The sequence below is a fragment of the Notechis scutatus genome, chromosome 5, assembly GCF_049901735.1.
Source record: "Notechis scutatus isolate UNSWTSFEM ecotype Mainland chromosome 5, rNotScu1.2, whole genome shotgun sequence".
In the NCBI taxonomy this organism is placed as follows: Eukaryota; Metazoa; Chordata; class Lepidosauria; order Squamata; family Elapidae; genus Notechis; species Notechis scutatus.
Window position 1 is genome coordinate 86590106 of NC_142013.1, and position 16513 is coordinate 86606618.

The window sequence follows — 16513 nt, forward strand, 5'->3', positions numbered from 1 at the left end:
AAGAAAGGCTGTAAAATGGAGCAAAATTCACTTAAGAATTGCTTCACTTAGCAACAGAAATGTTGGGCTCAATTGTGGTTGTAAGTCGAGGAATACTGTATTTATTTTTAAGCTGGATTAATGAAATTTCCATTTCATTCAGTTAAAGGGAGAGATAAGATGCAGAGTTAAATGAAAGACGTCATCTGCAAAATAGAATTTTCTATAGTTTAAAAAATATTTTGGAAAGTACAGTATATGGAATTATGAGATTGTATATAACACTTTATTTACCACTCCCAGCTCTTGAAGGATCCTGGATGCTGTTGGGCCAGCCACCCTCTTTTAGCCCAACCACCTCACACAGTTGTTGCAATGAATGAAAATAGGAAAGATTATCTATACTGCCTTAAGTCCTAATGAAAGTTGGGATTTAATTTGAATAAAAATTATTTTATTTCACTGTAAGAAAGCGAGAATAAAGTTAAAACTTTTGCAAGATGCTAGAATAAGAGGAGGATTTGGTTTGCCTAACTGGGAGTTGTATTACCAAGCTACAAATTTGATGTCGGTTAAGGAATGGATAACATTAAGAAATACTAGATTGTTGACATTAGAAGGACATGATCTGTTGTTGGGGTGGCATGCTTTTCTATGGTATAAGGGAAGTAAAACACAGGGGTACTTTAGAAGACATTATATACGGGAGTCTCTGGTTAAACTGGGAGAAGATTAAAAGACAATGTTATTTGAAAATTCCAGTCTGGCTATCGACTATTGAAGCATTTTCTTATCCTATAATATACAAAAAGGAACAAACAGTTAGATATGGTGAAATATTGAATGAAAAGGGTGAACTTAAATCTATACAAAAACTAGAGGAACAAGGTATAAAGATGAATTGGTTTTCATATGCGCAAATACATTCAAGGTATAATAAAGATTTTAAAACAGAAGGTTTCTATGATAAACTGACTGATTTAGATAAGATTTTGACAGGTACTGATGAAAAGGTGATTAAAAAATTGTATGGATATTTATTAGAAATTAAACTAGAAGAAGAACAAGTTAAAGAAACTATGATTGCTTGGGGGAAGAATTTTGGATATGGGATTGATCTAGAGAAATGGCAAAAATTGTGGTCTCAAAATTATAAAATGACGTCAACAGCATATACAGAAAATTTGTATAAGATGTTTTACAGGTGGCATTTTCCCCCGACAAGAATAGCAAGAATGTTCAAGAATAAATCCGAAAAATGTTGGAAATGTCATCAGACACCTGGCTCATATTACCACATGTGGTGGACTTGTGCAGATGCTAAAAAATACTGGACTAAAATCCACACGTGGTTGGAAAAAAACAAAAAAGCATATAGACTTGAAACCAGAGATATTTTTATTGGGAATTTTACCTGAAATATATAGTAAAGATTTGAAATACCTGATTGTAAATGTATTAACAGCGGCTAGGATTGTATTTGCTAAAAACTGGAAAAATGAGAAAATACCATCACAGGAGGAAATTATTAAGAAAATATTGGAATGTGCTGAAATGAGCAGATTGACATTTGAAATTAGAGAACAGGATGATAAACAATTTTATAAAGTTTGGGATCTATTCTATCAATGGTTAGACAATAAAGTATAGTAACGAAATATGTAGACTTTTAGAAAATACTAAATATATAAAGATGTATTCTTTTCTTATTATATCTACAAAATGTTTTTAGGATAGATTTGGGTGATAATATGAATTGTCACAAAACAAATTAAGTAAAATATGATTATTTTCCAAAGCATGAATGAATAAAAGTATATTCAAATGATTGATTAATAATGATACCAATGTATTTAATATTGGATTGAAAATATAAGATCATATACAATGTAATTGTAATTGAAGACTATGAAATGGAAGCACAAAACAATTTGTAAACCAACTGGCACACTGTATGTACATATATGGAAGATGATTTGATGTTTTTATGTTTTGTTTGTTTATGTTTGCTTTAAAAACCAATAAAAATTTTATAAAAAAAAATATTTTATTTCAGGCTATTGGAAAAATAAAATATTTGCACTACTTATGCAGGCTTGGTCTTGCTTCTCTATCTATAAAATATGAGATACCAAAACCTGCCAGTTGGCTTGGACCCCCAATGAGGGAATATCACACTGGAGGTAGTTGATAGACTAATACCAGCTCCACCAACCCCCTTGTCCCTTTCTTCCGCTAGCTTTGGTTATAACTTGGAATTTACTGCGATTTTAATGTGATTTTAAACATCTGTGTGTATAGTTATGGTTTTATTTTAATGTTGTAAGCCACCCAGTCACCTTGTGGCAAGATGGGCAATGGGCAACAAACAAATTCAATGAACAAACGAAGAAATATTACCAGTTACCTCATAGCCAGTGATTGCAATCTGATGCATGGAATCGTTAACTGCTTTAAGAATTCCCAGTATTGACGACAGGGCTACTTGGAGATCTTCAGCACCTTCACAATTTTTACTGTACTTTAACATTTCCTGTTGGAAAATTACATGTATTTCAGGCAATAGAAAAGCATCTGCAGTGTTATTATTAAGGAAATGCTTCATGGGGCTCTTTTAATCTACTGGGGAAGGAACAATCATCTTGAATAATTTCAAAGATGAAATAATTAACATTTAATTATTTTTTAAAATAAATAGGTATTAGATCAAGTGGATAGAATAAAAGATCATTAGCTTCAGGATCAAGTATTGATCAGTTCAAGGGCCATCTTTGTCCAATGCCTAACTTGCCCCCCCACTTCTAGAATAAACAAGCTAAACAAGCTATTTTTTCTTGAGTAGCATTTCTTTGCAGAACTCCACTTCCTTAAAAAGTGCTGGCAACTTAAGAAACTCTGCTCTGTGACCTTAATTAGTTGATCAGAACCCTTCAGGTTGCTGCCTGAAACTGACTAGATCTTAATCAGTTTTATAGAAAGGGTTTTTTTTGGCCTAAGTGCATAAGCATGTTAGCCAGTCAGTGGTACCATATTTCTCTCAGTGTGTATTCTCTACTGTGTGCCTATATACTCATTTGTAACCCCATTTTTCCCAATGAATGTAAATTCAAACATTAATTTACTTCTTGCTAATTATTTGATCACCAGAGTGAGCATTCCAAAGGATAGGAGAATGAGAAAAAGCACTACAAGATTGGCCTTGCAAACTTGGCTGCCTTGTGAATCAAATTTCAGAGATCATCCTTGCCGTTTGGGCTCACTCACTTGTGAGAGGCAAATTTCTTTGACATTGTAAGTATGTTCGGGGAAAATTTCATAATAAATTTTACTACTGAAAGATTTGTTGCCATCCTGGTGTCTCCCTTGGTGCTCTTGTTCTTTGGTATCTAGCGTGCAAATCCCAAATTAAGTAATGATGCACAAACTAGCAGCAATGGTCATTTTTCTGTGTTTCTTCTGTCCCCTTAGTCCAGGTATTACTGAACAAACTCTACTTTCCATTTGTGAAATAAAAGCATTCAGAGTCCTGGATTAGACTTTCTTCCTGGAGAAAGAACCAGTTTTGACCCAGCAAAAGGATCTTACTTTCAGAAAGGATAAATTTATTGCCTGGAAGTCTCTCTTGGAACATCACCTTTTACTTATTATAGGGAAGATATTATCCCTTGATGCTCCGATTATACTGAAAGTAAGCTATGCAAAGGAACAGGAAATGTAACAATGTTTGCCTTTCTCTGTCCCCTCCCTACCCACCTCCCCCAAATATCCCTTTTGTCTGGAAAGATGATTCCTGCAGAAGAACATGGAATTTACTATGTCATTATAGATTTGTTAAGGACAACTACAAAGCATATTGCAAATGTCAAATCACTGGACAAATTATTTTTTATACATAGTTATTAAACAAAGATAGTCTCTGAAAAGTGTGCCACAAATGCAACTGCATTCATTTCCCTTGGTATCTAATAGATTCGCTATTTCCTGTCCTACCTAACTTTAATCAATCAATCAATCAATCAATCAATGACATAGCTGAATTCCTACCTTTAGCAAGAGTTGATATTTGGTTATTCTTTGAACAGGCTTTAGTAAATAAGAATCCAAACTCAACTTGTGATCAAGTTTTCGTTGACACTCCTACAAAAAATAAAGGACAGACAATAACTTTTCCCCCACAGGGTAATAACTGATTAAGCAATATGGTCCCAAGTACATAAAAAATACCTGGAAAAATGCTGAATCTGAACACTGTCTCCAAAGACTTTCTGATCGAGGTTTATTTTGACAATATTTTTCATAAATTTTGAAGTCTTTCATCTTAATTTAAAAAAGAGAACCATGAATCAAACAACAAAGTATCTGTTTAATTAAAAGAATATATATTTACATCTATAATGAATGAATAAAGACCAAACTCTTCTGATGAGATATTGGCAGAGTACTGACTCATCTCAAAAACAGTTTTTTTTTCTGTTCACATTTCTGCTATTCTTTTTTCCTTTATGGGAAACCTGAAAACCTGTAGTATGCAACATTTACATATATCAAGGAAAACAATGAGGGTTTAAGTGGGTAGTTTGTTATTTCAAAAGAACTAGCAGCAGCCTATAGACTCTTTTCTTAACATACACAAACCTCAGTGATTGATTAAATGTGGCAAACCAATTGACCCAGCAGACAACTTACAAAATTATTTCAAAGTCATGCTCTCTGTTTTGGGGGGAAATAAAATGAGTAATGGGGAATTAGTTGGATATACAAATCCAATATCCAAAACCCCAATGTACCTGTTACACTGATCATTTATTTAGTGCAGAGTTCCTCAGTGTACGCAGTTTTAAAGATTTGTGGACTTTAAATTCTAGAGTTCCCCAGCCAGCCATGCTGCCTGGGGAATTTTGGGATTTGAAGTCCATGCGTCTTGCCAGTTGCTAGTGTGGAGAAACTCTGATTTAGTGTAAAGATCAAGATCTGTATATAGACCGCTATATGAGAATGGTGGGACAGTACTTGACTTTACATCACATTTCTTTCTTTATATGCAAATGTAACCTTGCATTGACAAATGCATTTTTTCTTATTCCTGGAGTATTATGGCATTAGTATAGCTGATCTGTAATCAGACACTTCACATAATCAAAGCATTACATGAAATGGAAAACTGGTTGCTACATAGTCAAAGTATCTCTTCTTCTATCTGAGATTCATCAGGCTGTTTCTGATGGAAGCTGAGATCTTCTCATTCTTCTCTTTCCATTTCCTCCTTCTCCTCCTGCAACTGTTATATAACTCATCTTCTGAATAAAAATCCTAGGAGGGGTTTTTATAAATAATACCAGCAATAACAATTTCTGGGATTTTCCCCACAGAGTAATTATAGTAGCACTAAGGGAGAAGACTTATAGAATGTTGGCGAGTACAACAGAGGGATAACACCAAGAAGATTTCTTTAAGTCTTCTTGGTGATAATCCTCTGCTACTCTCAGCAACATTCAAAATCAGTCTTATTGGGAATGATGGAAATGTCAACCAGAACTCAACCAGTCCTAGGGATATAAACGTTTGTATCTTGAAAGAATACTGAGAAAGAGCAATTTAGTGTGATTCCAAGTTACTTAAAATCTAATACTTACCCGTTCAAGGAAACCACGTCCTATCAGTTGAGGGCAGTCTATATAATCTTCTATTTCCCTCAAGAATATTCTACCAAAAATAGTAATTATATTTTACTGATGTGATGAAATAAAATAACACATCTACATGTGACCACACTTATTCTATTCTAAATTTACATGCACATTCTAATACATTTCATGAGCAGAAATCTATAATGGCCCCATATGCATAAGCAAAATTCACTATTTGCATTAAAAATAAAACAGTTTAGCCTTGCACCATATGTTACCAGATGAAATTGATGATGCTGGAAATAATTCATTTATATAACATTACTGATATGTATGGTGCACAACAGTGAGCAGTGCTATGTTCTCCAATGTGATGCTATTCAGATATCCTGAATTTACAGTTTCTAATAAATCTTACGTTCACAGCCAGGTCATTTAGATGATATCAGGTTTTGAGCCATACACATAGGTCTCTACCCTGACTTATATCTGATTATGTGTAAGATAACAATTGGAAAAGGAAAAAAAAATAAGAGGAAAGACAATGAGACTGAAATATATACACACACATGGGCATTTTATATAAAACATAGGTCTGAAGGTCTTTGAAAAATAACCCTACATAAAAAATAAAATCTTAGCCACATTTAAATATTTATGGATAGGTATTTAGAATATAAAAAACAACACTGAAACTTTGAAACTTTTAGTTCATAATGAGCAGATAAAAGATTGCCAGTAGTTTTTGTTAAATGAACCAATTAGCATGAGAAAAAATTATCCCAGGTAATTTACCAGCAGATGGCTTGTTATCTGATATCTAAGCATAATTCTAAAATTGTTGCATTTAAATTAAGTTCATACAATTTGTTTTATCTTAACACAGAATCCAGGCGATACACACAGACAACAACTCAAGTAGGTAGTAGTATAACTTAGGACTTCATGAAAGAAATAAAAGGACAAGGACAATAACTGTACTTACTTACTTCCAGTAAATCACAATTTCCAGCTTATTCATTAACAATGAATAACAGAATCAACAACCATTTTTTAATTCAAGCAGTTGTCTGTATCACATAAGCATGCATTCTATAGTTTGGCCACTAGGTGGACTTTGACTCATGTGGGCTCTAACATGGGGAGTAATGCTCAAGTTTTTAAAAAGCAGATGCCCAATTCTGAAACCAGAATGCATCCTTCCAAGATCTCTTCCTCTTCCTCTGTTTGCTTAGACTCCTCCTCCTCTATTCCAATCCACATAGAATACCAATATGCATAATTTTGTCTCCATAGCATCATATTCATTGAGAAAAATGCCAGGCTCATATTGCCAATTATAAAAGGACACTGATTTCATTCAAAGTGTTTGTCAATCTCAACAATTTTAAGATGCTAATGCTATTTTATAATGCCTTGGTAAGGCGACACTTGGAATACTGCATCCAGTTTTGGTCATCACAATGTAAAAAAAGATGTTGTGACCCTAGAAAGAGTGCAGAGAAGAGCAACAAAGCTGATTAGAGGTCTGGAGGCTAAAACATATAAAGAATGGTTGTTGGGATTGGGAAGGTCTAGTTTAATGATAAGAAGGACTAGGGGTGACATGATAGCGGTGTTCCAACATCTCAGGGGCTGCTACAAGAAGAGTCAAGCTATTCTCCAAAGCACCTGAGGGCAGGACAAGAAGCAAAGGGTGGAAACTATTCAAGGAGAGAAGCAACTTAGAACTAAGAAGAAATTTACTGATAGAACAATTAATGAGTGGAACAACTTGCCTCCACAATGTTCCAACACTGGAAGTTTTTAAGAAAAGACTGGACAACTATTTGTCTGAAATGGTATAGGGTTTCATGCCTGAGGAGGGGGTTGGACTAGAAGTCCTCCAAGAAGCTCAATAAAGAATCATGCATTTCATATTTATATTAGATGTATATATGCATGTGTGAACTCCATGGGAATCTTAACAACATGGATTATGAGGAATCCCTATTGAAGAAAGAGAAATTATTATGTGAAAATTTTATGAAAAAAATAAGCAGGAGTCTTATGGAAAGAGCTTATACCATCACTGATTATTAGTTTTGTTGGTCAATCTATTAATATCAAAATTTATAATACAGCCTTTCTATGACACCCTGGTTTTCATCATATGTTGGACTACAGTTTCATCATCCTTGGCCATTATGGCACACTGGAGGGTATCAACTGAGAATATGGTGTTCTAATTGTGATCAACAATGGGACATTTCCTTTGTTATTATTTTAATGCCCTATTTATATTTCCAGAAAGCGTATGTATGAGATACAAATCCCAACCTGTTGTGAAAGTGATAGATTTCTTCCATGTTTCCAAACAACACATCTTTCTTATTTTGTAGCCCAGGTGAAATGAGATGTGCCATTAAGGGGTTGTCCATTTCTGCTGCATAGCCCTGTAATACAAAAGGAAAGCAGATTCATTGCTTCCAACTGAGTTCCCATCAAGTGTCTCCTATTTTCAACAATTGGAGCCTTCAACAATTTATCAGCCTCACTGCTGATAAAACATGTAGCAATATTTCAATATTAATCTGCTCAGGCTTCTAATGCAGAGTTTACACATCTTAACAATAATTCTATTTTATATAATATAGTTATAAACTATGAACATTTGCTTGGGAAAAATAGTTCACATGAACAAGAATTTTGTAAATAATCAACATGTGTTTTTGAACTGTTTATTACATGTAAGTCAGAACCATTTATAGCCCATATACAGCTGCTAATTTGAATGTTTTGACTCCAGAGTTGATCACAAGGTCTGCAGGTTCTTACAGAATGACCTTTCAAGGGAATTGTTCTTTCTTCTTCCTTCCTGACCCAAGTTCCTGTTTATGAGTTCTGCTCTAGGCAACAAGACTAAATCTATTATTTAGCATTTCCATACACCAGGAAAGAAGCAAAAACCTGCTCTTTAAACACTCATTAGACTAGAGAAGATTCTGCTTTTAGTTGATGTATCCAAAACAGCTGGCTTTGAAAGGGAAGTAATACAAAGTGACTGCATTTGGTCCCGGGGAAGATCTCTCAAGGGAGAATACATATTTAGAAAAGGAAGAGGCTGCAATGACATTCTAATTCCCTCTTCCATGTCCTTATAGTTAGGCCATTATATTATAGTCTTTATTTCATCCACCACTAGAAACAAGAAGAGTAAAAAAGGATTGTCTTAATCTTAATGGGAACCAACAGAATACAATGTTCTTGTCCTTGATTTTCAGTTACTCGTCTTAAGTAGAAATAATTTTATATTAAAATAGGGGGATCAGAATATATTTACAACAGACTAGAAGTGAATCAAGTTGGAAGAAAGGATGTTTTTCACCTTCTTGGTTCTCCTTTCTTGACTTCAGTGATAGTGGTGGAGAAAACACTGATAGAAGCCGAATCTGTTACTTTTTTGGTAACAGAACATCTGGCTTCTCACATTCACAGCATTCATACATTGCACTTAGCCACACTTTTCTTAGTTTATTTTTTCAGCAAATTTTAATTAGGAAAAAACTACACATTAAGGTGACCTGTGAACCCAATGGACCACCTCTTTTAAAGTGAACAATGCCCAGCAGTATTCGCTTTAAGAAAAAGGCTCCAATTTCCCAAAGTCAAATCATTCTAGAAGAGGGCTGATTTTCTTGGAAGAACATTTATGTTCTGTAAAGTAACAATTTTGTCCCATAAATATTTGACTCCATATGGAACTTCCATATCATTTTCTACACTACAGGATTAATTAAGGAATCATTTTAAATATAACATTGGCAAGGATTTTTTAAAAATGTACCTCAAGAACACAGAGAAGTTCTTCCACATAAGCTCGTTCAGTTTCAAGAAGTTCATTCATTACATGTCTATCAACAATAAGGAATAAATGAATTATTAAATAATTTCAGATTTCAAAGTCCCTAAATGGCTAGACATTTCATCACTGGAGATTAAGAATCATTTTTTAAACAAATACTAGCAACTGCAAAACAAATTGCATGGTGTTTCTTAGATCTGATCATGGAGAAATATTTTAGAAATATTTTACCAAAAATTGTATGCCTTAAGGCAACTAATATGGTAGAAAAAGTTTTTGCTGTATCCAAAAGGATGGACATAGAAATATTGCCAAAAAAAGAAAGGTTACTGTATGACTACTGCTTGATTAACATATTTGAATTGCTATTTAATGACTTCTATTATCTTTAAATACAATTGTTAGACATACTAGAAACATTTCTTACCTATAGTTGCTTGGATAAAAATATACTTACTTGCGTAACACTGCTAGATTTTCTTCATCATCTGTCACAGAAACATTTCTAGATTGCTGCATTTCATTTATCTCACTCTAATAAAAACAAGAACAGCAATTTGGCATCAAATCTTTAAAGCCAAACCTCCCCTTTCCAAAATGTGTTTGGCTAGAGACTGAAAAGTTTGGTTCACAAAAATGCAGCTCATATCTGATTTTTAAGTGCCATGACATGCATGCATATGCTAGTATGTATGGCTGACTATCATTTACCACTAAAAATTAAGGAATAAGTACTTATATTGCAACAAAAGTGCTCCCAAGTGCATTATGCAATTAATCAAGGGCATTAGGCAAACTATATAATACGAACTCATATTAGGCAAAATGCATCAGACATAATTATTGTTAAGTTCTTCCATGTTAAACAAATATTTATTTTTCAAATCCTGGTATGGGATGCTGGGACACAATTTGGCTGTCTCTGTTTTCCAAATCAAGGTTAGCTAACAAATCAAGGGAAAAATAATGCAGATTCTTTCTCTTACAGTAAATGCCTCTACTCCTTACTGTAACACTAGCAATAGTAAAGTGGTATCTAAGCTCTGATGGGTCAGGGATCTGATTCAATAGGCTGCTTCATATACTTAGGAAGAATTTAACATGTCGACCATCTCTATTTCATTCATACACTGTTACCTTCATTTTTCTGACATTCACTCTCCTTATTGCATGGTTATCAGAACTGGATGAATCTTCAGACTCTATTTGAAGGCCTGGTATGTGAAATAGAATCAAACGCTGTAACTAGAGGTCATGTCAAGCTAAACATACTTGCCAGATCAATTATTTTTGTTTTCAACTAAAACAGAATACCTTGACTAATTGGTTTCTTACCAGAATAAGGACACGATGATTTTAGATATCCTTCTGGTCTAGGTGCCACTGGTTGAACAGGGCGTGTCTGCTTAGCTGCCAGTTTCTTAAGGCTGACTTGCCTCTTTTGAATCATTTCTTCCATATTGTTCTGTTTCTGAAAAACCTTTTGTACATGTTCCTGTAAAAAGAGAAGGCAAAAATCTATGTGGACCATTGAATTCATAGGACATCATTTCAAAAGCTGAATTTTGAAAGCAATGCACAAAAAATGTGCTCAACATTAATTTGATTCACTACACAGAATACATTTGCAGCCATAGTGAATACCAAATGACTGACCATTCCTTATGTGAGTATAGTGCCTCTATTAAAACAAGGAATTTTGATATAGGATAGTGTATTTAAGAGTCTCCGTAACATACATGATTCCAAATCTCAAAAATATTATACTGTAGTAATTGGGTGCCTTTTCCCGTAAATAAACTGACCTAAAGAAATGTAGCAATGACAAATAAACTGCCACATTATTTATATTATTGTTAAATACCTGTGAGTTCTTTAACAAAACAGTTAATTTACTTGAAAAGTTACCCACTTAGGGCATTGATATTGTAATTTATGCAGGTTTAGGTTTAGAAAGCTGAACAGACATATTAAGTGGTTTCAACTCAAATATTTCAACTCACTGTTTATATATGCTTTTGTATAAATGTGACAAGATATTGTTCTGAAATCTTGATATTACCATTAATTCCTCAGTGAAGATAGCTTCAAATTCTTTGGACAAGTAACTTAGTTCCCTGAGTTTATTATCATCACCCAAGTCCAAAAATTGCTCAATTTCCTGCAGAGCTGCTTCTGCTCCATCCTGTGATTGGCATTTGTCTACAGGTTGAGAAGCCAGCAGATAAATTCCATCATCACACCACTTCATGCACTACAAGGGAGCCAAGAAAAACACATCATAAAAATGCTGCATTATACAAATGATTTATGTTATCAAAATTATCAGAATGATTTGAAGAAACCACGGTTCTTTTGATTGTACTCTTCAGGCTACTGCAGGGGTGGGCAACTATGGCCCTTTTATGAATTATGGACTTCAACTCCCAGAATTCCTGAGCAAGCCATGCTAGCTCAGGAATTTTGGGAGTTGAAGTCCACAAGTCATAAAGGGGCCATAGTTGCCCACCTCTGGGCTACTGTGTTGTGAGGATGAGTTGTAAGTGAGCTTGCCTGATCCAGAGACAGAATTGTGAAACTTGGAAATGGTGGAAGAGATGCAATATTTTATCTCCAAAAACAGATGAAGCAAGAAAATGTTCTGCAGTTACAGTCTCAAACACAATCTGAGCACATGCTACTGGCATTTTTAAATACCACGTTGTATCATGTATAACGTTTACCCTAATAGAAACTGTTCAGAAGATGAGACAAAAAAATGAGATCAAGGTTTTATCTCCTCACAAAAATACTCCAGAACTGTATTACTTAACCACATTCTATACAACTAGTAACCAACAACACTAGACTAAACAACTGCCTCGATCTCATCTTCTGCAATAGTTTGAATTTAATTTACGGAATACAAACTAAAGAACCCTTTTCCAGCAGTGACCACAATATGATTGACTTTTGTCTCAACATACGCCCACACAAAAATCACCACAATGATGTAATCCCCAATTGTAACTTCAAAAAAGGCAACTATGATCTTATAGACAACGATCTCTCATCCCTTGATTGGCAATCTCTATTCACTGGATGCAATACTGTTGAAGACCATTACAACATATTTTTACTTGAAGTCAAAAGAGTCATCAAACTATATGTACCAACAACAACTCCCAAAACAAAACAAAAAAGCAGATTACCCATAACAATAAGGAAACTTCAATCCAAAAAGAGATCACTCTGGCGGAAAAACAAATCTGGTCACGTTGCCAATTTCAAAAGCCGATACAAAAAATTTATGCCACCAGATAAAGACCGAATGCACCAATTATCACATTAAACAAGAGGAAAACCTTCTAAGCACCAATTCCACCCGTGCTTTTTACAATTTTGTAAACAACAAACTAAAAGACTCAAGGTCCATCCCACCCTTGATAGGACCTGATGGTAAAGACTGCAACGACGACACCATTAAAGCCAACCTCTTTAACACATTCTTCGGCTCAGTATTTGTAAACAGCAATGGATCATGCCCAGTATTTCCTAGCCGTACCACAGATAACAACAATGATCTAATACATATCGATTTTACAGAAGACAATGTTGAAAAAGCACTACGCAATCTAAAACCATCTCTATCTATTGGACCGGATGGAATATGTGCCTACTTCTTAAAAAAGCTATCCACTGCCATAGCCAAACCTCTAAGCATAATCTTTGAAAAATCTTTCAGGACCAGCTCCTTGCCTAACTTATGGTCACAAGCCACAGTCATCCCCATCTTCAAAAAGGGAGACCCAAGCCTAGTTGAAAATTACAGACCAATCTCCTTATGCTGCATCACCTGTAAAGTCATGGAATCAATTATTAACCAATCCATCATCCTCCACTTAGAGACAAACAACCTACTCTCCAATAAACAATTTGGTTTCAGAAAAAAACTATCCTGTAATCTGCAACTCTTACACTGCAAAAACATATGGACGACACAACTCGACCAGGGCAAAGCAATAGACGCAATCTACATAGACTTCTGTAAAGCCTTCGATTCAGTGGTACACGACAAACTACTCCTAAAAATAAAATCCTATGGTATCTCTGGACAACTGAATAACTGGATAGAAGCATTCCTGGCAAACAGACAACAAATGGTCAAAATTGGAAGCGTCCTATCAAATTCTGTACCTGTCAATAGTGGTGTCCCCCAAGGCAGTGTTCTAGGACCAACTCTCTTCATACTCTACATAAATGACCTCTGTGATCATATTAAGAGCAATTGCGTTCTTTTCGCTGATGATGTAAAGCTGTTCAATACCACAGACAATACTGCTACCCTACAAAAAGATCTTGACTATGTATCAGAATGGTCAAACAAATGGCAACTTCAAATCTCAACAAATAAATGCTCTGTCTTACATATTGACAAAAAAAATCAGAAAATAAAATACAAGCTGAATAGTCAAGATCTTGTTGATGACCCAAGCTCTGTAAAGGACCTTGGAATACTCACCTCTAATGATCTAGGTGCTAGAGCCCACTACAACTACATAGCCAAAAAGGCATTAAGAGTTGTTAACCTAATCCTACGTAGCTTTTTCTCTGGTAATATCACACTACTAACCAGAGCATACAAAACATTTGCTAGACCAATACTCGAATACAGTTCATCAGTCTGGAACCCACATTACATATCTGATATTACCACAATTGAGAAAGTCCAGAAATATTTCACAAGAAGAGTTCTCCACTCTTCTACTCGTTGTAGAATACCTTATGCCACCAGACTTGAAATTCTAGAACTAGAAAACCTTGAATTACGCCGTCTCGGTCTGATTTAAGCATGGTATATAAAATCATACATTGCAATGTCCTACCTGTCAATGAATACTTCAGCTTCAACCATAACAACACAAGAGCACACAATAGATACAAACTCAATGTTAACCGCACCAAACTTGATTGCAGGAAATATGACTTCAGCAATAGAGTGGTCAATGTCTGGAATACTCTACCCGACTCTGTAGTTTCTTCCCCAAACCCCAAAAACTTTAACCTTAGACTGTCTACTATTGACCTCACCCCTTTCCTAAGAGGTCTGTAGGGGGCGTGCATAAGCGCACCAACGTGCCTACCGTTCCTGTCCTATTGTTTCTCTTATTCTTCTTTTATTTTTCTTATATGTACCCATTTCATGTATTCACAACTATGTATACACTTATACTTATTATCTTGTAAACAATTTGCAAATCAAATAAATAAATAAATAAATAAAACATTCAAAAAACACATTTTTCTGATTGTCACAATCTAAATTTAGGCTCCATTAAGATTATACATTGAGCACTATCTGTAGATTTAAAGCTTAGCAAATAAGAGAGGAAATTGAGATAAAATACATTAACTAAGTTTAATGCTGACTGGAACCCCTTATAGAATTTTTGTATGAAACAAAAAAATGAACTTATGACCACAGGGTTGTTGTTATGAGGAAAATAGGAGGAGGATATGTTGGGTATATTTGCCATCTCGAGTTATTTGTAAAAATAATAAAAGTGGGATGGATGGGTGTATATATATAGCTAGATTTGAAGATTAGAAAAAAATATTATAGAAAAAATAAAAGCTCTCTGAGCTTGTTTATTTACTTGCAAATGTTTCATTACCCGAACTAGGTAGCATTGATTATGTTACCTAGTTTGGGTTATGAAATGTCTGCAAGAAAACAAGTAAGTTCAGAGAGCATCAAGGATTCCTCTTGTCAACACTGAGCTACAAATATTCTCCTTTATTAAAAATAAAAGCCATGCTATCTTCATAAAGGAAGATGTTAATTTATATTTATAACTGCTGTAAAAGACAATTGGAAGTTACTTTTTTATATTTTCTTTCTTTTCCCAACGCTTTTGACTTTATCTTTCCTTTCTTTCACTTTCTACTTTATTCTAAATATGACATCTTTTTAGTTTTTATCTTGTTTAAAATCTTAATAAAGTTGTATTTTAAAAAAAGCAAGTAAGAAGGGAAGTGGAGAAGATTAAGTTTACCTTTTCCAACTGTCTATGTAATTCAAATGAATGGTTTAGGAGATCCCTTTTTTTATTCACTTCTAAAATAACCATTTCATAGTGTTGTTGGAGTTCACCGCACTTGGGAAGAATAGAGTCCACGGCATAATGTTTGTTTTCTATAAACTGGTCTCCATTGGAAATTAGTAGGCTGGCTTTTTCCAAAACTTCCTAAAGAAAATAATATAGCAGAAAATACAAGTTGTAACATTATCTCTTTATAAATAGGTCCCACTGAAAAATGTGTCAAAATAAAGAAACCTTATATCTTTACTTGTGATTTTTCTTCAAAACTGGCAAGATCTTTCAGAAGGTGCTCTACGTGTGAACTGCTATTTCCCATTTCTGTGAAATGAAGTAATTTCTCAGACACACTATCAAGTGCTATTTTGACCTAAATGAAATAGAATATATAATTTTTTGTAAGTCTACAACAGTGTAGCAAAGTTACAAATTAGACTTTGGATCATAAAAATCAGCTGGGGTCATGATCATAGAAAAATATATAAGCAGTATTTTTGAGAAACTTTGTATTATGGTTCTTTAGTGATATAGAATAACAGAATGACACTGTTAGAAAAGACTTGAAGGTCTTGTAGCTCAATCCCCTACTCAATCAGGAGAATCTGTGCCATTTCAGACAAATGATTGTCCAATCTCTTCTTACAAACTCCCAGTGTTGGAGCATTCACAACTTCTGGAGGCAAGTTGTTCCACTGATTAATTGTTGTCAGGAAATTTCTTCTTAGTTCTAGGTTGGTTCACTCCTTTCCATCCACTGCTTCCTGTTCTCCCGTCAAGTGCTTTGGAGAATAGCTTGACCCCCTCTCCATTTTGGCAGTCTTTTGGATATTGGAACATTATCATGTCACCCCCTAGTCCTTCTTTTCATTAAACTAGACAAGTTTTTAAATTATTAAGGTACTTCAAGTAAGTCAATACTAATAAAGTATAACTGTTATCTTTGCTTTTAATTTCATTTTTATCACGTCAATATTTAAATTATT

At 34.4% G+C, this 16513-nt stretch overlaps 1 protein-coding gene across 11 annotated transcripts in view; it reads right to left on the reverse strand.

Annotated features, from left to right (window-relative positions):
• MCF2L (MCF.2 cell line derived transforming sequence like) overlaps positions 1-16513 on the reverse strand; it is a 232368-nt gene that overhangs the window by 142295 nt on the left and 73560 nt on the right. For all 11 annotated transcript variants that reach the window (XM_087967254.1, XM_087967255.1, XM_087967263.1 and 8 more), the window contains 12 exons: positions 15781-15900; positions 15486-15677; positions 11513-11704; positions 10786-10945; positions 10588-10664; positions 9908-9984; positions 9433-9499; positions 7926-8041; positions 5613-5682; positions 4204-4296; positions 4024-4116; positions 2387-2512 (listed from right to left, as the gene is read on the reverse strand). In XM_087967254.1, the coding sequence (XP_087823380.1) occupies positions 2387-2512; positions 4024-4116; positions 4204-4296; positions 5613-5682; positions 7926-8041; positions 9433-9499; positions 9908-9984; positions 10588-10664; positions 10786-10945; positions 11513-11704; positions 15486-15677; positions 15781-15900 (1383 nt within the window). The remainder of the gene's footprint in view (positions 1-2386; positions 2513-4023; positions 4117-4203; positions 4297-5612; positions 5683-7925; positions 8042-9432; positions 9500-9907; positions 9985-10587; positions 10665-10785; positions 10946-11512; positions 11705-15485; positions 15678-15780; positions 15901-16513) is intronic.